Source organism: Lacerta agilis, chromosome 14 (genome assembly GCF_009819535.1).
Source record: "Lacerta agilis isolate rLacAgi1 chromosome 14, rLacAgi1.pri, whole genome shotgun sequence".
NCBI lineage: Eukaryota > Metazoa > Chordata > Lepidosauria > Squamata > Lacertidae > Lacerta > Lacerta agilis.
The window spans coordinates 41768290-41791050 of record NC_046325.1 but is presented as its reverse complement, the minus strand read 5'-3'; the positions used below and the strand labels follow the sequence as shown (position 1 = coordinate 41791050).

At 43.8% G+C, this 22761-nt stretch overlaps 1 protein-coding gene and 1 non-coding gene across 3 annotated transcripts; both read right to left on the bottom strand.

Moving 5' to 3' along the window:
- Positions 1 to 200: 200 nt before the first annotated feature.
- PTCD3 (pentatricopeptide repeat domain 3) lies at positions 201 to 22750 on the bottom strand. 2 transcript variants are annotated; one of them, XM_033169537.1, is made up of 24 exons: positions 22610 to 22750; positions 20889 to 20938; positions 20510 to 20549; positions 19564 to 19609; positions 18060 to 18128; positions 17161 to 17265; positions 15870 to 15993; positions 14741 to 14856; positions 14339 to 14406; positions 13357 to 13444; positions 13182 to 13242; positions 12137 to 12219; positions 11728 to 11872; positions 10910 to 10960; positions 10021 to 10110; positions 8612 to 8640; positions 7465 to 7571; positions 6848 to 6926; positions 6666 to 6756; positions 5713 to 5798; positions 3148 to 3296; positions 2336 to 2377; positions 780 to 938; positions 201 to 558 (listed from the first exon to the last, which is right to left on the bottom strand). In XM_033169537.1, the coding sequence occupies exons 1-24, from the start codon at positions 22702 to 22704 to the stop codon at positions 504 to 506; spliced, it is 2028 nt and encodes a 675-aa protein (XP_033025428.1). In that variant the 5' UTR covers positions 22705 to 22750; the 3' UTR covers positions 201 to 503. The 2 variants fall into 2 exon arrangements, with proteins under 2 accessions (XP_033025428.1, XP_033025429.1); XM_033169538.1 differs by lacking the exons at positions 201 to 558; positions 780 to 938; positions 2336 to 2377 and having other exon boundaries at positions 3166 to 3296; positions 5703 to 5798.
- Positions 12327 to 12471, bottom strand: LOC117059510. The gene has a single exon (XR_004427929.1). It is a non-coding gene; the product is annotated as a small nucleolar RNA SNORD94 (small nucleolar RNA).
- Positions 22751 to 22761: the final 11 nt, after the last annotated feature.

Below are 22761 nucleotides of genomic sequence, written 5' to 3'. Positions count from 1 at the left end.
CGGATCGAAGACAGCAACATTCACAACTCTTGGGCAGGCGACTAAAGAAGCAGGAGGAAGCCTATACAGATTTCCAAAACGTGTCCCCACCTTGAGTAAACTGGAGCACAAAACCCTGGATGTCTAATACACTAGCCTGAGAATCCCCACCAGGTACATATTGCTGCATATTCTGTCAAGATCATAATCACAAATAGGAAGCAAGAAAACTGCATTACGCTTTATTTTTAACCATTTTTGTGGAGGCAATGGAATTGCTGTCTTTTTGCTCTGTTCCTCTGATGCAGGTAGGAAATTCTAGCTTTCCATAGTGAGGTGACATGCAAAGGGGACAAGTCTCCCCAACACAGGACATGCCTGAGGTTAATGCCCAGTACAGATTAGTCAACAAAAAACCAGCAACTCTACCAGGCAAAGTTCAGTATAGCCATTTTGACTGCCACATGCCAGATCAGAGGCATCCTTTTTTTTGCAGGAAAGAGAAAGGGGTCCCTTCCTTGCATCTATTCACCATCACTGTTGTCACTGCTTTCTGCTGTCATATCAGCCAGAGCTTTCCTGTAAGGAAAAAAGTACAGAGCTCAGAGATAAAATTGTTAAGTGGGTATTATAAAGCCCCATCAAATTACTGGCACAACCCTCCTGTTGTGGGCAGAGCCATGTCTGATTAAAAATGGTTAGAGGCAGGAGCAATGAAAAAGGCAGTTGGGAGTGAAGACTGGACATTGCTTTGAACTCAAAAGTGTTCATCCACAGTTCACCCATTTGCCGAAGCTCACCTTTGGTCTTCAGAGAGCTGAAATTCTTCCAGAGCTCTCCTGGCAAGCTTTGAAGTCGATTGTAAACTGAAGTCTGCAGCAAACTTTACCAGGTCAAGGGCCCGACTTGGCTCTTTGCTTTGCTTAATGCAGTTCAAGACTTCACCCATCACCAAATCACTGCATGAGAGAGAGAAAGAAGCATGGATGCTCCGATGGTATTCTTGGTAAGGCTGCATTTAACACACTATTCTATTCCCAGAACTACAATCTTAACTAGTGTTGGGGGGTGGGGTTTAAAAAAAAATCACAATTGTTTGTGACCCAGGGACTTCAGCCAAGTTTTTTTCATTTATTTCTTGACATATTTATATGCAAGTACCATTTGCTACCAGCACCAAATGGACTGCTTTGCTTTCACCCCAAAGACAAGCTAAGCCCCATATGCAGGCAGAGGTTTGGTCTATCCAAATAAAATGAAACCTTCCTTTCTTAAGAAGCTCTGTATGAAAGCTGGGACAAAGATTATACAGCAGATCTGCTGGCAGGAACTCCCAGCTTGAGCTATGCTACTCTTGCATGAAAAGCTCGCTCATACAGTGCTAAGACATTCTTGCTTCAGTGCTCAAGATATTTTGGACTATACTATTGGCTGGAGGTAATGTACAGGGATTCTTAAATTCTTTTACAATTAAGTACTGGAAATAAGGGGACCCAGGTGGCGCTGTGGGTTAAACCAGAGCCTAGGGCTTGCTGATCAGAAGGTTGGCGGTTCGAATCCCTGCGACGGGGTGAGCTCCCGTTGCTAGGTCCCAGCTCCTGCCCACCTAGCAGTTCGAAAGCACGTCAAAGTGCAAGTAGATAAATAGGGACCGCTCCAGCGGGAAGGTAAACGGCGTTTCCGTGCGCTGCTCTGGTTCACCAGAAGCAGCTTTGTCATGCTGGCCACATTGTCTGCGGACAAACGCCGGCTCCCTCGGCCTATAGAGCGAGATGAGCGCCGCAACCCCAGAGTCGGACACGACTGGACCTGATGGTCAGGGGTCCCTTTACCTTTTTTTACTGGAAATAAGAGCTCACCAAATATGTCTCTGCAAAGCACTCAAGATGTAGAAGTCTCCGCCTATCAGGTTTCAAGGTATTTAGGGGCAGATGCTAATCAAGGTGTAACATATAATTCTTCATACACGTCAACTGCTGTTTTCACTTTCAGTTTGCACCACAAGCATACCAGGCAGACAACATAGCACAAGCAACATGTAAAGAAATAAGGAAATTTTGTGATGCTGCAGCAGCTGGAAACACCTCATTATAGTATGCTTGTGAACATAACCCAAGTCACGAGAGCCCTTCATGTTGGGGTTTGTCCTCCACACGTGGCGGAGTCCAGCAGAAAGCACCATTCGAAGGCGCGGAAAGTGTTAACTAAGGGACAAAAGGGGCTGGGGTTTTTTAGGTCTATATGTGGGGCAGAAATAATGAAAGGGAAGAAGAGGGACAGATTTAAAGTATGCCCTATCTCTTTTATACAGTAAACAACAGTAGCACTCGGACATTTGGGCAGTAGATGAACTTACCTGGGGATTCGATTGTGTTTCTTAAACAGCTCCAGTGTGTTCCTATTTGGAGAGAAAAGTTCTGGATTGCACTGATTTTTTTTTAAAGTTCTGTTCTGAAGGAGGGGATATGAACTGTTTCAGTCCTTAGATCAGACCCAACCCATTTCTCATCAACCCCTACTGCAAAAAATGCATTCGGTCAAAAAGGAACTATGCCTGTGAAACACAAGTTCTGAACCTAGGAAGGTGCTAATGCCCTTTTCAATTGTACACATCTTGAATTTCGTTTAGCACTTTAGGGAAAAAGTCAAAAGAATGCGAAAGTCATGTTACTAAAGTAAAATATGATGCATTGAAGTATTGAATCACAGAATCCTGTAGGGTGAGTGGCAATGGCTTTCTCAAAATGGCCTAATATGTGTAAATAAACCATACGTCATAAAGACACTGCAGTCCCCGCTGTGCCTAATTGTTCAAAAGGAAACACAGCCCTGGGAAAGCGCCTCAAACTTCCTGGTATCTTTTCACTGCTCTGCAGATTCTGGGAGGCGGCATGTAACGATACTTTTAGAGAAAAATCTTATCCAAGTTACAGATCAATTCTCGAGGTTGCAAAACTGTTTCATTAGTCACATATTTCTAAACCAAAACAAAAAGAAAGCATTTAAACTACATGTGACATACTTCTTGATTAATTTTTGTAGGGAAGATCAAGGCAGTTAACACATATATGTTATTGGAGTTAAAGATTAACTGAAACATGAAGTATGATACAAATAAGCTTACAAATGTTACATTGGTCACCAGTGAATTACCCTTGCTTTACTTACCAGGCTTCCTGTGTTCGCCCAGCCCTGGCAAACAATATAGTACAATTACCCAGCGAAGTGGCTGTCCATTCTAGGGTGGTTTGTCTTCTTTCCTGTGCCTCATAGATAGATTTTATATCTGCAGCACAGTCAGCAAATGCTACTCGAGTCTGAAAAATATTAGACAAAGCAAAATGTTTAAGCTCACACAGTCAGAGGATGCTACACAAGCGTCTTTTTATACTGTAGCTTTTAGAAACCGACTCATCCAAGTAAATTCACTTTTTACCTCATGAATAAGTAGGGGGAAAGTGCCAAAAGTACAGGGAATACTGCAGAAAACATCTTCCCATTAAGCTTTTAGCAATAGTGACTAGCAACTCGCTGAGAGAAGCTACTGAAATATACCAATGGTATATTGAAATATATCCAGAGCTACTTCCGGCGAGGTCGCCATCACGGGCGGTCGCTGGGTTGCCTCGGCAGCGAGGCGACCCAGTCCAGCCCGGGGGTTGGAGCCCTGCCACCGCTACGCGGGGCTCCGGTGAGGCGCGGGAAGAGCGTCCTGCGCCTCGGGCTCCCCGGCGGGCCCGCCAGGCTAAGCACCCTTCCCTCGTTCTCCCTGTAAAGGGGGAGTGGGGGTGAAGGGAGCGCGGAGCCGGGCCATTAGGGGAAATGCCCCAACCGGGCGGAAAAGCGGCGAGAACTGGCCGTGACGAGCGACGACGTTCTCCCTGAGAGATGAAAGGAAAAGAAGCCCGGAGGTCGTGAGTACTTAATTGGATTAACTGCTGAGCTTAAAGACTTAACGACCCGGGAGGCTTTAGATAAAGGAAGTCTGCCTGTCTCCCTTCGGAGGCAAGAAAATAACGGATTGTGATACTGTTGCTACTGGATGGATACATTGTTAAGTTTTTTTTTTTAATGAGTGAGACTTTATAGATCTCCCTTTGGGGAGGAAGAGGATGGAGAATATTCCATTTGAAAGTTTTGGTCTTTGCGCCCCGGTCTCAGAGAAAATGGCTGCGAAAACTCTGAACCGAAGTGGAAAATCACTGCTATATGACGGATAACATTGAAATAGAAACTGAAATTTGATACCTATGCCCGTCCTCACCATGTTGGGCTTTGTTTTTGAAATTGTTTTGAACTCTGGACTAACTGATGAAGAAAGGATTATTATACTGAAACTGGAACTGCTTAATCAGAAATTGAAGGTTTTGAGTGGGGATATGAAGAAAAATCTACTTCCCACAGAGACCTTCCAGATATTCGATACTATGGAAGAAAGCCTTGGCAAAGAGCTGAAGGAGATGATTAAAAAATTGAGCGAGATGGCATGGCGATTCCCGGAAAAAGAAACGTCCTTCGGTGGTGGCAGCCCGAGGACGGTGAAGAATGTTATATCCAGCCCCCGAGGTGTGAGCTCGGGAGCGAAGGGCAAGAAATTAAGATATTTACAAATAGAAGAATGCAGCATTGAATGGGAGAAGCCAAGAGAAGATGAACAGTGTATCCTGATGCTCGATGCAAGGACTGTTGGGGACTGTGTCTGGTTCTGTGGACGTACAAGAAAAGAGGACAATTGGAGGAGTGGTTCCGGTGAAAGATGGAGAAGGACATTGGACAGAGGGGGGATAGGGTGAACTGTGTCAAGTATAGAATATTACTGCTTTGTTATGGTAATCTGAAATCGGAGGGTTAAGACATTAAGTTTTATTTTAATTTTTAACAAGAAAAGGGATATTTTGAAATTTTTTGTTATTAGCAGCAGTTTAAGGGAAAGAAGAATATTTTAGATTTGATATAAGAATAATTTGTTAAGATTTAAAGAATTGTTATTAAGGTTTATGTTTAAGGTTCGAACTTTTTTAAATGAATATAATTTTTTGAGAGATGATGTTATTAAAGTAGAATATGGATTTAAAACCGAAGGAGAGAAGGTAGGGGAAGTCAACTGTCAAGATTTGGAACTAGAACATTTTCTTAAGTGTGTAAACAAGAAGAATTGTATTTGTGTTTGTATTTGATTTATATATGTAGGTGTGGGTGTGGGTTTATGTCTTGTTATGAAAATGATAATAAATTCTTATAAAAAAGAAAAGAAAAAAGAAATATATCCAGAGCTGTATTTCTCCTAGACTCTGTGGTAAAAAACCCACCTTTTTTGCCGGGCTTTTAGTAGCTGATTGACTGAGTAACTTCACCGTTTTTATTCAAGCTACTTACGCAATTTATGAGAATTGTTTCAATGCTTTTATTTTGTAGTCTGTTTCAATATTACAATACAGTGGTACCTTGGGTTACAGACGCTTCAGGTTACAGACTCTTTTAACCCAGAAATAGTACCTCGGGTTAAGAACTTTGCTTCAGGATGAGAACAGAAATCACACGGCGGCAGCGGGAGACCCCATTAGCTAAAGTGGTACCTCAGGTTAAGAACAGTTTCAGGTTAAGAACGGACCTCCAGAACGAATCAAGTTCTTAACCCGAGGTACCACTGTATGCTATTGTAAATTACGCTGTGACTATTTTTGGTCCAGATGAACCAACTCTCCACACCGCAAGAGTCTCACCTAGACTCACCTCTGGAGGCTGCGTATCTCTGGCCATGAGGGTCAGAACCTCTTCTACCAAAGCAGGTCTGCGGCCATGTCCAAGCTGCTTGATATCTGTGTAGGGGTGGGGTAAAAGGCAATAAGAAATGAAGCCACAAAAAGCGGCTTCCTGCCCATCAATCCCAGCGGTTTTGCTGTATGCCACATTTTAAAACTCCTATTATTCTAGCAGTATTTGCATCCCGCTCTAATAACAGAGAACAGATGAACTTTAGCACTAAGCTAATGGGAAATTTTGAAACTACCACCAAACTCATCTGAAAGTGCAGCAGCATCTTAGAGCAGGGATTTTTCTTTTCTTTTCCATTACTATGAATAGTGTGGATAGAAATGTAGAAGTAATCCTTTTCACTGCAAAAAAAAAATGTGATTGGAATTATCTTAGGTAAAGGTAAAGGTAAAGGTACTCCTGACTGTTAGGTCCAATCGCAGACGACTCTGGGGTTGTGGCGCTCATCTCGCTTTACAGGCCAAGGGAGCTGGCGTTTGTCCGCAGACAGCTTCCGGGTCATGTGGCCAGCATGATTAGGCCGCTTCTGGCGAACCAGAGCAACACACGGAAACGGCGTTTACCTTCCCGCCGGAGTGGTACCTATTTATCTACTTGTACTTTGACGTGCTTTTGAACTGCTAGGTGGCCAGGAGCTGGGACCAAACAACGGGAGCTCACCCTGTCACGGGGATTCGAACCGCCGACCTTCTGATCAGCGAGCCCTAGGCTCTGTGGTTTAGACCACAGCACCACCCGCGTCCCCTTGGAATTATCTTAAGGAGAAGCAAAGGGGATAACTTCCCCTCATCAGGCTGATGACACCAAACAGTGGCTCTCATCAGATCAGATCTTCAAAGTTTGGTGACTCTAGAAAAGTTAAAACCAACTAATATATATTGAAATAAATAGAGCACAAAAAATGTATTAACCTTTCCAAATCTGGGGAATCATTTCCAAATGGTTCGCTGTGTCCAATGCATAAAGAAGGTCCAGCATCCCTTGAGAGTTTGGGTAAAACATCTGATGAAACAAGCAAAATATTCTGGTCCACTACAGTTTCAACGTAACTTTAAAAAAAAAAAAGCTGTAAAGTCAACATACTAATACTTACTGATGGGACCAGGTCTTTATACCACTTCATTACGACGTCAAGCTGTTCCATCATGCACAGCAGGTTAAAAAACCTTCCACTGTAGCGAGAGGAGAAAAATAAAATAAGCAAAACCCCAGCACAAATTCAGATTTCAAAAGCTTATAATACAGGGTATGTAACAACCTCAACACTTAATATTATTAAGCTTATGTGGTTTGCCTATCCAAGTTAAAACGGGCAGCTCATATAACCTGACCTATTCAACTGGCTTGGTGGAACCACGACTGCTTGCTTTGCTTTCTAGAAACCTGCAGATGAGGGATCAAGTCAGCTGTGATCAGGAGAGTGTTCCATGAGAAAGGGGGTTCAAAAGACAACACTTTTCAACATTTCTTCTTCCCTGTTACAATTTCACTCTCTCAAAACAGAAGAGACTCAAAGTATGGCCTCTCCCATACTTCTTAGATGAACTGGTTCCTATTATGTCCCCCAACGTATTATGTCCATATAAAATGCTTTCATTGCAAAAGCGAAAATCTTCATCTGAGCCTAGAAGTACAATTGCTTCCAAAATGACAGCACATATTCTCATCTTCCTGTTCCTGTAACCCCAGGGAGCACCAAACAATAAATACCAGTAAGCAGTCTGCTGGCTCATGTCTCCCAACATTTTCCTGTTCTCTCCTGTCTCCAGCACTCTATGTAGCTCATAGGCAAGCTGAATATCCTTGAGGTCCAGGCACTGCAATCAAGGCACATAGCATGAGCACTCATATTAAAGGCATGCAGCACCCTGCCACACAGTGCACCACATAAAAGCTCCCCGCACTTTCATCAGCAAGCAGGGAAGGGAATTCCCAAAGCAAAGTTTTGCAAATGACTATGAAATGCCAAGACATACCAGCCACCCCAAACTGCAAGGGTAAGAAAGAAGATTCAGATGAGCTATCTTTTTATTTCTTTGGATTAGCAAGGCACCAATAGTCTAACGGGAAATTGGGGGGGTATATTACCACCCATTTCCCAATCCTAACGTTGTACATCAAAGGCGGAGGAACCCATATATATTTATATTTGGTTCCCAAGTGCCCTGCAGTTAAGGGCAAATGATTGTGTTTGAAAAGCAATTGTGCTCCCACATCAATTGTGGAACATCAAAATATGAAACCTGCTTTAGGCCAGTTTGATCCCAATTCCCACCATCCCCGTATGATCAAGCTTTGCTACAACACTCCTCCATCCAACGTTTGGAAGCTGAATCTGCTCCAAGTCCATTTAGGTTATTTGTTCCAATACGGTAAGTTAAAGCAGTGTTTTTCAACCACTGTTCCGTGGCACACTAGTGTGCCGCGAGATGTTGCCTGGTGTGCCGTGGGAAAAATTGTGTTTATTTGATTCCTATTCGAGAGAATTACTTTATATATAGTCAATATAGGCACAGAGTTAAAATTTTTTAACATTTTCTAATGGTGGTGTGCCTCGTGATTTTTTTCATAAAACAAGTGTGCCCTTGCCCAAAAAAGGTTGAAAAACACTGAGTTAAAGGGCATGATGGAACATCACAAGGAATGATGGATTGTAAAATCAAACCAAAAACTTGAAGGAACAGAAAGCGGTATATGTGGAAGAATTGTGCAGCTGTGGATAAAGAGGAATCTGAGACTTCGAGGTTGGTTTTTTTTTTTTACTATAAACTAATCAAGGGAATTCACAGGTAGCTAGAAAGCCATTGCTGTATAATAGACAATTAAGTGTTAGAAAACAGGAACCAAATCCACTTACTATTCTCATAGCACTTGAAAAAAAGTTGCCTGTAAAAGAAGAAATAGCAAATGTTAATCTAGCAGTGCAGAAGCTAAGCACATCTGTCAGGCTTCCTAGCATTACTGAAATAAATTTGAACAGCTAAACAAACCACTGTCTAAACCAACAGAAGTCTGGTGAAACTGTTCTTTAAGCCAAGGTAATATCTAAGATCATATCTACATGGCAAACATACAAGCTTTATACTATTTTACGGCTTTGATCACAGAATACTGTCCATCATAGCTTGGCCAAGTGCTGAGAATTCATTGTAAAAGAATCCTACTCCTCACTCCCAACTACTACTCCCAGGTTTTCCTGGGAGGAGGAGACAACTTAAAACTAATTTGATCATAGCATAGACCCGCCCCATGAGATATATAACAACCTGTTAACACTTAACAGAATAACAAAGGCACAGTACATACGTAACTGCTACCCACCATGATGGCACTTTTAAAATGAGCAGCCTTCAACTAAGCTGGGTGAGAGACGGTCAGGGAGCCAGCCAGCAATAAATCACATGGGGTACGTGAAGTTGACTCTTCATTAGAAGAAACAAGGCCTGCTCAGGGGAGCCAGGCCTAATGAGCACATCATCTCTTCTTGGTAGGTCTTGCCCCTATGGGGCAGTTGTGGAGTCTAAAGATCCCCGCATTCCCACAGCTGTCCAACTCTCCTCCTCTTCTGCATCCTTTGCAAGCAACCTGAGACTACACCGCCTGTTCCTGCTCCTCCCTCTTCTTACCTCTTCTGGTCCTGGGAGACTGGGGGGAGGGGAGCTTGTCAAAATAGGAGGGGGAGACCCCTGGCTTCTTCACTGGCCTGGCTCTTCTCTGCCTCTTGGCCTACCTCCTTTCCTGCTTCAGCTTCTGAACTTCTCTCTGCCACAGACTTTCCCCACTCACTAAACCCTGTACCCCTTCAGCTTCCACACCTCCTCTTCCCAGTTTTCTCCCTCTGACCATTCACTGTCATCCCACCGCCACTTCCCAGTCTCTGAACCTTCTTCCCTTGGGGGTTCCCCAGCTGGTGCCACCAGCCAGTCCAGGACAGATACTATGCAGAGTAAAGCAGGCAAGATGACCTAGATGAGGGCAACACAAGCCCACCAAGAAATCCTTACATGTTATCCACACATTTATTTATTTATTTATTTATTTATTATTATTATTATTATTATTATTATTATTATTATTATTATTATTATTTGTGTGTGTGTGGACTAGATGGCTATTTTTATAGACCCACAACAAATTGTAAAAAACACAGACCTAATATTTTATTTTGCATGGAAAACTGATCATTAGCCTAAAGGCAATTTCCCCCCATTCATGTTAGTCCCACATAATGCAAGACCACCACAGAATATAGGAGGCAATTCATACCATCGTCTGGGTCCTGTGGGTAAAAACTCTTTCCCTTAATCTCATCCATTATTTCATAGATCATTTCTGTTTCACCTCGAGAAGATGCCGCTGTAGAATAACGAGACACGCCATGGCGCCATTAAGAACACACATTCAGTAGATAGATTCTACAACACGCAATCCATATTTGGTGCTGAGGATTGCTGCAGGGTACAGCTGGCCAAGAAGGCAATACATTACTACACTTTCAGATTGCTGAATGAGAATGTGACTGCTGTAGCAACCAGTCATTCCACCTCACAAGGTTTTGGGACAGTCAAATGCCAAGAAGGGCCTTAAGAGTTGACAAAGCGCCCGGCATTCTCCTGTTAATAAGAGGGGCAGAATTATCAACAGACTTCCCACTGCGCCCTGGTAACACATATAATAGTTTTCTACCTTAATTAACGGTATTGGCCAAATCCTCTAGAGAAACTAGTCTTCAGGAAGACTCACAATTTCTCCAATAAGTGGTATAAACACCATACATTCTGGGTGCAATACTTATCTATCTATCTATCTATCTATCTATCTATCTATCTATCTATCTATCTATCTACCTATCTATCTATCTACCTATCTATCTACCTACCTACCTACCTACCTACCTACCTATCTATCTATCTATCTATTTATTTTAGCCTTGCAGCAGGGCAACATCACTCAGGTGCCTCTTCGGTTAAACAGATCTATGCTGTAGCTTACGAAGAAGGGTCAGAATGCAGGAGTCATGCGGGGGAAGATTCCTGTGTTTAGCACAAAGCCGGAAGGAGCTTCCAATGCAGCACCTTGGAGGGCTGCGGTTCAAATGTCAAAAGACTACAGAAACAAATTTACTAGATATTGTTCTAATTTAGGAATCACGTACCTGGTTTATAAAAGATGCCAAGAAGATGGTCAAATGTCGCAAGGCTAGGCTCTAAAAACAAACAAAGACATATAATGAACCAGCCAATTCTGACGATGTGGTCAAGATACAGAAATCCATTACAGTGGTACCTCAGGTTACAGACACTTCAGGTTACAGACGCTTCAGGTTACAAACTCCGCTAACCCAGAAATAGTTCCTCAGGTTAAGAACTTTGCTTCAGGCTGAGAACAGAAATCGTGCAGCGGCAGCGGGAGGCCCATTAGCTAAAGTGGTACCTCAGGTTAAGAACGGTTTCGGGTTAAGAACGGACCTCCAGAACGAATTAAGTTCTTAACCCGAGGTACCACTGTAATTCATATTCTACTGACTTGAGTACCCCCTAATAGAAACTGAAACTGCTCTCAGAATTCCAGTTTTGTTGAGCAGGTAGTTTGTGTGGGAACTACATGAATCTCGTGTATGTATAGTCCCTACATCAGGGGTCACCAACCTACGGCCCAGGGGCCGGATAAAGCCCAAGGGATTCGTTTATCCAGGCCGCGGTGACCCCCACCGCCGCTCGCCCGCTCTTACCGGCACGGCGTGGGGACCCACTTCCGGGTAGGAGCAGCACCGGAAATGGCTTGTGTGCATGCACACGGGCCTCCTCCGACCTGGAAGTGTGCCAGAAATAGCGTGCGCGCTCCCCCATCCTCCACACGATCGTCGCTCGAGACACTGGCCTGAGGCGAGGAAACCCTGGAGACCCCTGCCCTACATATTCACCACTTGAGAAGCTGCGTTGGGACAGTCTTAACAGACAGCTGAGAACATACCTATATTTAGTGCCTGCATCTCATTTAGTGTGCGAAGAGCCAGACCCTTGCCAAAGGCACCGCACCACCGTAAAGTCTTCAGGACAGAATTAAAAGTGAGTAGATTTGGCTTTATCTTCTGTTGAGCCATTTGGTTCAGCAAGTCCTATTAACCAAGATGAAACAAAGCAAGCACTGGACTGAAGCTTTTATAAAGATGCAGGGATTTATCTCCCCTGCCACTCGCACACCCGCACACCCACCCACACACACACACACCAAGAGTTGAAATTTAGGCCTCTTTATAACCCACCTGTGACCACCCTGAATATTGCCTAATAACGAAAGGGCGGGATACAAATTCACCTAAATAAATATTTGGCATGGCAAAGATACATTAAAAGCTCCTGAATTAGTTATTACTCCTTACTTCAACAAGTCCCCATCTTTCAGTGTACTTTTCCCGCACTTCTGAAGCTGCTACGATTAACGCATTGAAGGTGTGCACATCAGCTGGAAGAAACGAAAAGTTGTGTTTTAAGCAACTGTACTGAACAGCATGTGCTTTCTTCGTATTTGGCTTTTAAACACGCCCCCCCCCCCCGGCGATTATTTGTAAGGCAGCTCAGTGTAAGGCGAAATTCTCTTGCAAGCCCGTTTCCAGGAAGCCAGCCACACACCAGCAACGCCGGAACGCAGACAGCTCACAATCAGCTCCCATGATCTAGCTGAGGTCCGTACCCCTGCGCCAATCATCATTGCTGCAAACGGAAACCCAGAGTGTCAGAAAGGCAGACATCCATCCAAGCACCACCCAAAGGGAGAAAAAAATGTATGTGCATGAAATGTGGCTCAGGTAACAAGGCATGACACGCAGGGGGAAGGCAATGAGAAGGAATGTTCCACTCACACCAAAGCACAGTAAGCTGGATGCTGAGATCCAGCTCCAAGGGCCTTCTGGCGGTTCCCTCCCTGCAAGAAGTGAGGTTACAGGGAACCAGGCAGAGGGCCTTCTCGGTAGTGGCACCCGCCCTGTGGAACGCCCTCCCATCAGATGTCAGGGAGATAAACAGGTGACTTTTAGAAGACTTCTGAAGGCAGCCCTGTTTAGGGAAGTTTTTCATGTTTGATGTTTTATTGTGTTTTTAATATTCTGTTGGGAGCCACCCAGAGTGGCTGGGAAAATTCAGCCAGATGGGCAGGGTATAAATAATAAATTATTATTATTATTGACTTAATACGGGGTCCTGCTGGATCAGAACAAAGGCCTATCTAGCCCAGCATCCTGAAGCCAACCAAACGCCCATGGGAAGCCCCCCAAAGGGGCTTCCTCAGCATGTAGGAAGAATTCTGCCTTCTGAAAGTCCATGAATTTGCACTGCATGTACTACAAAGGCACGACCGAGTCATTAGGTGTACAGTTTCAACAATGCGATGTGTGGAATATATGTATATTTGAAAGTCCTGGAACTTACCCTTAAGTCTGTTATTCAATAAGTCAGTGTACATGTCAAAAGCTTTTGCAGCTGCTCTATGCTGAAAAGATATGGAGTGAGATTTTTTAGAATTAGAATAAACTTAGGAAAACCAATGTATTAATCTGGAGAAACAGCAGAAGCAAGTGCGGAATAAATAATGTTACAACTGTACCTTCACCATTCCTCTGATCATTGTACAATATGAATGTGCATTTTTTTCTGGCATTAGGTTAAATATTCTTTCAGCGTTATTGTTCTCCCTGTTAATTGGAAAACATTACTTGTATCAACGTGATTTATATCAATATACTTTTACACATTCTCAAAAGCATGTATTGGTTTTTTTGGTAAGCCTTATCAGTTTTTTTTTTATTAAAATCCAAACTTAGTTGGATTGAACCCACTGTTGTGCAACATGACCTTAAAATCAGGAACTGCAAAGACTATACATTTCAGGCAACATGGATAAAAATCTGCAAATACATGGCACCAAATCTGCAAATTTAGACACCATGGCACAGATGTTCAATCAAGTATGAGCATAGTCATGCTTCTGCTACTCTACCATGTACCTGAGGACATGAAACAGCTGTCCTGCTGCACACTCAGTAAACACATTTTTATGAGTATATGCCACACTGCCTTTCACAATTCCCGCAGAAAAGTACTGTATCCTTATTATTCAGCCATCAGATCTGCACCTCTAGGGCGTTTCAGGGATGTTATACATGCTATTTTTTTAAGTCTGCTCACATTTCGGCCACAGTTCCGTGCATCAGAATTGCATCTGATTGCTTGGAAATCAAAAAGACAAGTTTGCAAAACTTGATGAATTGTAGCATGAATTTTATAGTTTTCACTTGCTATGGATTTTCCAATTTAAATGAAGTTGCATTGTTCCCACGCCCTGAGATCTTTGGATAAAGGGAAGACTATAAACATTTTAAATAAATAAAACTGAGAATTTACTCTGAGGATTAAACAGTGCACCATGCCTGTACTCAGCTACCTACCACTGTGTGGTCTGAACATTCCTCGCCCCACAATTAATCTTTTTTTTCCGAAAGGGCTAAATGGCATAGAAAATATATTCTGGAATACCTAATAAGAGTACAGATAAATATATAACAAGGAACTGGTGTCATTTTTCATACCTCCACTTAAGACCACGGCTCCCATTCTGCCAGTTTCTCCTTTTTTTCCTTTCTTCTGAAGCTTCCTCCTGCAACAAGATTTCAAGGATCAGTCTTACTAGCATGCCAGCCAGAATCACCTCTGCAATCAAAAGCTTAGAAAGCTTTTTATCTAAGTTTGCATGCAGGACTGGCACAAAGAGTAATCAGACAGCTAGTTATCTTTACAGCAGTTTTAATGTTTCCCCCTCAAGTGGAAGTTGGCAGGAGTTCCTATGGAAATGTGTGAAAAGGTGGGTGCTTTCTTCCCTCTCAAGCACTCCATCTCTGAGATTATAGACACATCACAGTAATTTAGAAATACCTTGATCTTATTTTAAGTCCTATTTTCTGTAAGTTTATATATACTATCTGGGTGCTTACCAGTTGTTCCAGTTTGCTGCTATTTTCAGTAGAATTCTGCTGACCAGGTTCTCCATCGCCATAAAAACATAGGAGATCGAGAAGGCTGTTTGATGTCTCCAGAGATACAGAAGTTCCTGCAGATGGGGGGTGGGGGAGTGGAGTAAAGTGGAAGCCAGGTTTCTAGCTAGCTCACATGTGCATTAACATCACTTGCCGCTCAATGTCTTTGAGCAGAACGTGTGAACTGTCTTTATGGACAAGTATCAAAAAAAAATTGTATCAGGCAATATAATGTCCTGTGATGTAACAGCTGCAAATATGATGCAGTTATCAACATATGGACGTGTGTGTGAACTATCCATCAGAGCGTGGTTTTGGTAATACTGTTCAATATAAAATATAAGCAGTTCACATAAGAATAAAAGTACAGCAATGTTTAAAAAATGCCCTAAATCAGTAACCATTTTTAAATGCCTCTTATGGGTTTACCCAAGATTTCCTGAACTCTTAACTTTTTTGTGTTTTGTACCGTGTTCAGTTTTATTTGTGACATCCAGCTGTGTTGCGTTTTTATCTCATGTTAAATCTAGCTTCTAGGAAATTTTACTGAATATCGTTAAATTTTTACTGTTTATGTAAACCACTTAAGAGATTATTATTTTAAGCAGTATAATCTTTTGTTTATAAAACAGAGAAACATGCATTTCCACCTTATTATCGGGTGGAACTGCTTTTATGCTGCTGAACCTGTGGGTTGCAGCTGACCTCTGAGGGAATGATCCTGGCCTAGAAACAGCTGCTGAAGCAGCTAGCCGCTGGTCCTCTATGAGTCAGAGCTTCCTTCCTGGGCTGTTGTAGCTGACTCTCGTAGGTTTCTGGTGGCTGATGAAGGAGAAACTGTGAAGGTCTGAACGAGCTGCCTCCCTGCTTCCTCAGTTCTCAGATGGTGTAACAAATGAATTAGCCTTTTTATCAGACCTAGTGTTTTGGAGAATTTTTAGCAGAGAATAGTTCTACACCTCAGTATAGGAAACACCAACCACATTTCATAGCCAGGTGCTCTAAGTAATTTTACAGTGCAATCCTATGGAGTTCAGAAGGCCCTTCTGCCAAGAAGCGTGCACAGGATTGCAGCTTTAGCTAGTACCTGCTTGCATGAGCTGATCATACATGTCCACTGAAGCTTTTAGTTTTCTGAAACGGATCTGATATTTAAGTGCATCCTCACCCACTTCTTCAAGTTGCAATGGCAATTTTTCTGGCATGAGACACTAAAATAAGGGGGAAAGAAGGCAACTGTTTTCAGATGATCTAAAGAAAAGAGAATTCACCAGTGAAGAAGAAGAGTTTGGATTTGATATCCCGCTTTATCACTACCCGAAGTAGTCTCAAAGCGGCTAACATTCTCCTTTCCCTTCCTCCCCCACAACCAACACTCTGTGAGGTGAGTGGGGCTGAGAGACTTCAGAGAAGTGTGACTAGCCCAAGGTCACCCAGCAGCTGCATGTGGAGGAGCGGAGACGCGAACCCGGTTCCCCAGATTACGAGTCTACCGCTCTTAACCACTACACCACACTGGCTCTGTGCTTCCTCTAGTGTCTAATAATCCTTTCTTTGGATCTACAACAAAAGTGCAACAAATCCACTCCACCTTCCACACACCCCTTGTCTGTCTTGAAAAAAATGGAGGAATGATTGTGCCCTTTATCACCTTTTAATTTGCTTTGTTTTCTGTTTAAGTCCAGATTAGCATTTATAGCTAACACAGCAATACAGTGGTACCTCCGGTTGCGCATGGGATCCGTTCCAGAGCTCTGTTCGGATCCTGAGGAATTCGCAACCAGAGGTTCCTGTTCTGTGCATATGTGCAGAAGAGAAGAAGATGAGTTTGGATTTGGTATCCCAATTTATCACTACCCGAAGGAGTCTCAAAGTGGCTAACATTCTCCTTTCCCTTCCTCCCTCGCAACAAACACTGTGAGGTGAGTGAGGCTGAGAGACTTCAGAGAAGTGTGACTAGCCCAAGGTCACCCAGCAGCTGCATGTGGAGGGCGGGGAATCAAACCCAGTTCACCAGATTACGAGTCTACCGTGTAGAGCGCTTCTGCACATCCGTGCACGGTGAAACAAATACTTCTGGATTTGCCGCATTCGCATACTGAAGGATATGCAACCAGAGGTGTGCGTATCCAGAGGTACCACTGTACTTGATGAGGCAAAGGCCAGGGCGAGAGTGTGCATGATTCTCTCTATTGTACTCCTGTCACAACTCATAGAAAAAGGTTTGTCTATGCAGGATCCTTCTACAGCAGATTCAAGTTCAGTTCTGTTAACTGTGTTCGAGAGAATGGAATAATTTTACGAAATGATCAGAGGACACAGACGTTTTTCTTAGCAACAAGAATTAATGTGTATGATAATAAAACCACAAAGCTTACCGGTATGTGAGGTTCAGCTATATCGATCTCAAAAAGCTTAGGATGTCTGTCAAGAATATATCTGGCTGCATTTTCCCCAGATTCTTTTGATAAGGAAAACAAACGCTAGAAAAAGAACATTTCTATATTATTTTCTTTACTAAAAGTAGAAGTTACCATTCACAATACTGCAGTTTAATAAAACCTACCAAATGGCCTCTGAATCAAATATTTATTCCCCTTTTTCTCTCATTCTTACTACCATCATGTCAAATTTCCATTCTAAAGCTTTTACCATCACATTTCAATCATTATATATATTGTTTTGCAGGAAGCAGCAGTGAGGGGCTGCTGGTGCTTTTTGCAAAAGCAAAAGAAAGCACCTATCTTTTTCTCCCCAGAAACCAGGGACAGTCAGTTTAATATGAGCAGGGCTTTTGATGAAAACAAGTGGCGTTGCTCAATTTATTTATTGGGGGAGGGGGACTTGCCACTAGGTCTTGAACCCTGAATCAGGGAATTTCTTTTAAATTTGTTGATAATGTTAAGAAGAGTCCTTATGAGAAACGGGTTGGGTACAGGCTGCCTAGTACTCCATGTACCTGAGACCCCAAAACAACTTGTGCTGCCATGTTTTGTTACATGAAGAGAATTTTGGGGTGGGGAAGTAATCTATGAAGTGATCCGTCACAAAATTCAACATAAAACCAGCATTTCATATTCAGACACAGCCCTAACAGTCCCCTTACTGTCAGTCTGGGTGTCAAAACGTTAAGTCCCAACCCTAAAAACGCACTTACAAGAATGTAAGTGGCAATGGAATCTTCCATGCATACAAAAGTGCTTATAACTGTGGACCAGCCTACTAAACATTTTTTTTCTGTTTCTAGCAAAATCAAGTTTTAAAGAGAGTTACTTACAAACTCAGTAGTGGTTCTAGGAATAAGATAAGGGTCGTCTTGAAACATGTAGTTAGGAGCTGTGGGATCCTGAATAAAGGAGGATAAAGCGTTTAAATTGTAGCTTTTGCACCGACAAGATACATTACAGATTCATCTTCCTGCATTGCTGAAGTTAAAAATCGTGTCTAAACATTTTACTTCAACACACACCAAAAACCTCTTCAATAAGAAAGGACTACTTTTACTATGCATTAACCATACAGTCATTACACCAGAGGTTTTCAACCTTTTTGAGTCCACAGCTCTCTTGACCAACTACATTCTTTCTGTGGCACCCCTGTGGGGCTCGGGAGCCCAGTTGTGTCACCCCTGCCTGCAAAACTGGCAGCCTCTCACCCTTTTTTAAACATCCTGTGAAGTGTTCCCTCAGCCTCCTCTCCTCTCCTCTCCTCTCCCGTCTCCTTGGGAGTCCTCTGGGCAGCTGCTTCTGCTGCCCCTGGTCTCTGAGCTGCCCCCCTGCCCCAAATAAAGATGACTCCTCACTCTGCCCCACAGGGGCCTGGGAAGCACCCCCTGGCCAGTCCCAGAAGCACCGTTCGCCTGCAGAGCTTGTAGCCAGGGCTGCTGCAACAAACAGCTGTGAAAAGCCTTTGGGAGGCAGAGACATAATAGAGAATCAGAGCAGGGAGGGAAGGAAAGAGGGACAGAGGCCAGTATCGCCCGCGGCACCCCTGACCATCATTCAAGGCACCCCAGGGTGCCATGGCACACTGTTTGAAAACCAATGCATTACACTATTTAGCAGGGGTCAGCAAACTTTTTCAGCAGGGGCCGGTACACTGTCCCTCAGACCTTGAGGGGGCCGGACTATATTTTTTTGGAGGGGAAATGAACAAATTCCTATGCCCCACAAATAACCCAGAGATGCATTTTAAATAAAAGCACACATTCTACTCATGTGAAAACACCAGGCAGGCCCCACAAATAACCCAGAGATGCATTTTAAATAAAAGGACACATTCTACTCATGTAAAAACACGCTGATTCCCGGACCACCTGCGGGCCGGATTGAGAAGGCGATTGGGCCACATCCGGCCCATGGGCCTTAGGTTGCCTACCCCTGCTATTTAAGGTGCCTTATTCATCCATTAAAAATGCACCAATGCAACAAGAATTTTTCCAGTTGGCACTATTCAAAGATTATCATTGTATGCTGCTCTGTTACTGATTTCTGCAAGAGAGCAGAAAATATGAGCTCTTGTGTGCTCCAAGCACATCATTCTAAACTGGTGCAAAAGTCCATTTGAGATCATTTTTTGCACTCTTGATCTCGAAATTACTTTGTTGGAATAATATGCTTACTTCAGTTTGGATAGAATAATATGCACACATCATGCCGTCTATCAAACAGTAGCATTAAAATCAATATTTGAAAACTTGGTGGGGGGGGGAGTGATTTTGCACTGTTGGGAGAGTTTTACATGGGGGGGGGGGGAACCAAGCATTTCAAAAAAGCACTTACCCTCTTTACAGTTGATGCAAGAGCTTGAAGAACTGCTAACTTATCCCTAAATCGAAGAAAATTTAATTTTCAGTTTTCAGTATATAACTTATCATACTAAAGTGTTTCCACTATGAAGTAGTGAAGCACAGTATGTGTTCTGCAGTTCCAGAAGGTGGTGCCTCCTTGGCTTCTGCCCCATATTATCTTGTCTCCCCTGCTTTTTAGTATCTATGTCAGGGTTGGGGAATCTTTCTGACTCCATCGGCCATAAACTTTACAGACTCTGCCTTGTGGGCCAAATGCAACAGATGGGCATGGCTCTGTGGATCTTCCCCTTCCTCCAGTCCCCGATCTCAAGAGGCTTAAAAGAAGAACTGGAGGAGGCTCACAAAACCTTTTCCAAGGCACCTTGTGCTTCCCTTTTTAGCCTCTGAGGTCACAAAGTAAAAGCGAGTAGGGGGCAGACTTGGGAAAGGTTTTGCAAGTCTCCCTTCTGGTCCCCATTTAAGACAGTGATGTCAGCTGAAGGGCAGATGGTCATGGTTTGGAGGGTGGTCTTGTGGGCCAAACTGGGAACCCCTGGCAGGCCGAGATGGTCCCCATCCGTTTTACAATAGCACACTCTGGTCAGTGACCAAAATAAATCAATTCAGTTTACAATAGCTATACTTGTTTCCTCTTAACTTACAATAATAAGCCTTTATTATTATTACCTTTGACTCCTTAAATGATTTGGGAAAAGGATACCCAAGATATTGTCTCCTCCCATACAATTCTCCCAACTTGTTAAGACAGGGATGGGAACCTGTGGCTGTCCAGATATTGATGGACTGCAACTTCCATCATTTTCTGGCCATGTGGCTGGGGAAAATGGAGCTGGGGTCCAACAGCATCTGAAGATTCCTCATCCCTTCATTAAATTTCTCTGAATTTCTAAAATAAAGCATTAAACTAAACTACTCACCAGGTTTTCTTTCTTGGAAGAGAAATAATTCCTTCGTCAACTTTGAAAAGAACATTATTACAACTACATTAGTAAAGGATATACATATTTGAATAGAATGCAACTATGAAAGCCTTAATTCGGCAAACAATTATTCATATGCACAGCCACTTTAGCTGAAACACTGCCTGTATCAAAATCAAACTTTGCCAGTTCTACAAATAGCCCTATCCTAATTGCATTTACTCAGATGGAAGTCCAATTTTTTTTTTAGCGAAGACATTTCCCCACAGAAATAAGCTTCAAATCACACACTTTTCTCAAGGAAGCACAGTAAACTTTTCACTATTGCGAAGCGTTAATTTTATGAGCTCAAAATTAGTCACAAAAGTACTTGTACCTTCAAGATTAGGTGATTTTTTCTGAAGGGCTGCATTTCCTGAGCAGGGCCTACGGAAATCAAATGCATCCATGAAACATTTAACTGGATTCTTAAAAGCACACACACGGTCAGTAACATTTTTGGACTAGTAGGCACATTTCAAATCTTCAGAGTGCTGGAGGCACCAGGCACAAAATGACTATCATGAAGGGTGTGTAGCATAACACAAAACTACAGAGACAACCACCCAGAACAACCTCATGCTGACTATGGGAACTCAGCAATGTCTTGTTGGTCTTTATTATGCAGATGACTCTCTCTCTCTCTCTCTCCCAAACACAGACACACACACAATGATCCTAGCCACAGGGGGCATTCCTCAGCACCCAGAAAAATATACAAGATATATTTTTTCTCATTTCACAGAAATCACTGGTAAAGTTGTTGTTGTTCAGTCGTGTCCGACTCTTCGTGCACCCATGGACCAGAGCACGCCAGGCACCCCTATCCTCCACTGCCTCCCGCAGTTTGGCCAAACTCATGCCAGTCGCTTTGAGAACACTGTCCAACCATCTCATCCTCTGTCGTCCCCTTCTCCTTGTGCCCTCCATCTTTCCCAACATCAGGGTCTTTTCCAGGGAGTCTTCTCTTCTCATGAGGTGGCCAAAGTATTGGAGCCTCTACTTCAGGATCTGGTAAAGTACCTGCCCATTATTCCCCATAACTTCCTTTCCAGGAGGGCTAGAGACTTGGTTCGAAGTTGTTACTGGCATCAATTTTTGTATCGGCAAAACTGTATTGGGTATTGCAGAGTTGGACTACATTACCCCCAGGGCCCCTTCCAACTCTGCAATTCTATTATTCTAATACAAAGAAAGAGACCCCAACACAGAAAATATCCACACCTCTGAAGTTGCAGCGAAGAAATGAAGTATTGTTCAACTGCCCACTTCCTCCACCCCTTCTCAACCCCAAAGCCAGCTAGATACAGACTCACCTTTTCCATGCACCCAGACACTTATTATTTCAACATCAGAGCATCTGCTTTGCACGCAGCAAGGTCTCGGAAGTGTCAATCCCGGGCATCTCCAGACAGAATCACAGAACCATAGAGTCGGAAGGGACCCCAAGGGTCATCTAGTCCAACCCTCTTGTGATACAAGAAATCCCAACACACGGCCCCCCACCCAATGTGAAACCACACTGGACCCCGAGCAAGTTTGCAAGTGCCCTAGTAGTGGTTTTATTGCAGGATCACTGGGGGGCTAAGGAGAGAGTCCTGCCTGAAACCCCTGGAGAGCCTAGTAGGCAACGCGGGCCAATGGTCCCTTTCGGAATAATAAAGCAGCTTCCTGCGCTCCCATAGGATCGCGGGTTCGAGCCCCACGTTGGGCAAAAAGAATCCTGCATCGCGGTGGGTTGGGCTAGATGACCACCAGGGTCCCTTCCGACTCTATGCTTCTGGAGCCTGAGACTCTTAACCTCAAGGTCGCGGGTTCGAGCATCACGTTGGGCAACAAGAATCGTGCATCGCAGGGGGTTGGGCAAGATGACGACCAGGGCACCTTCCGACTCTACAATTCAATGATTCTATGAGGGGGCGCTCCGGCCTCTCCAGCCTCCCCGGGCGCTTCGTCCTCGCCGTTGCTAGGGCGGCCTGTCCGTTGCCAAGGAGGCCTGTCCGCCTCCACTTCCACCCCCTGCCCGTTTGCTTCCCGCCCTTCGCCCCCTCGCCTCACCTGGCGCCCCTTCCCGCCCCCGAGCCCGGCTGGCCCGCGTGCGGCAGCGGCCTACGGCGCGGAAAGCCCAACCGCCTCAAGCACCGCGCCGCCATGTCCACGCTGCGCCGCCCTTCGCGGGGCGGAAAGGGAGGAGAAGCCGGGGAGGAAGT

Coding starts and splice junctions, on each gene's coding strand:
- PTCD3 (XM_033169537.1), bottom strand. CDS start 22,704: ATGGCGGCGCGGTGCTTGAGGCGGTTGGGCTTTCCGCGCCGTAGGCCG. Junction 14,407..14,740: donor GCAGCAAACTGGAACAACTG/GTAAGCACCCAG, acceptor ATCTTGTTGCAG/GAGGAAGCTTCAGAAGAAAG. Junction 12,220..13,181: donor ATTGAATAACAGACTTAAGG/GTAAGTTCCAGG, acceptor CGTTTCTTCCAG/CTGATGTGCACACCTTCAAT.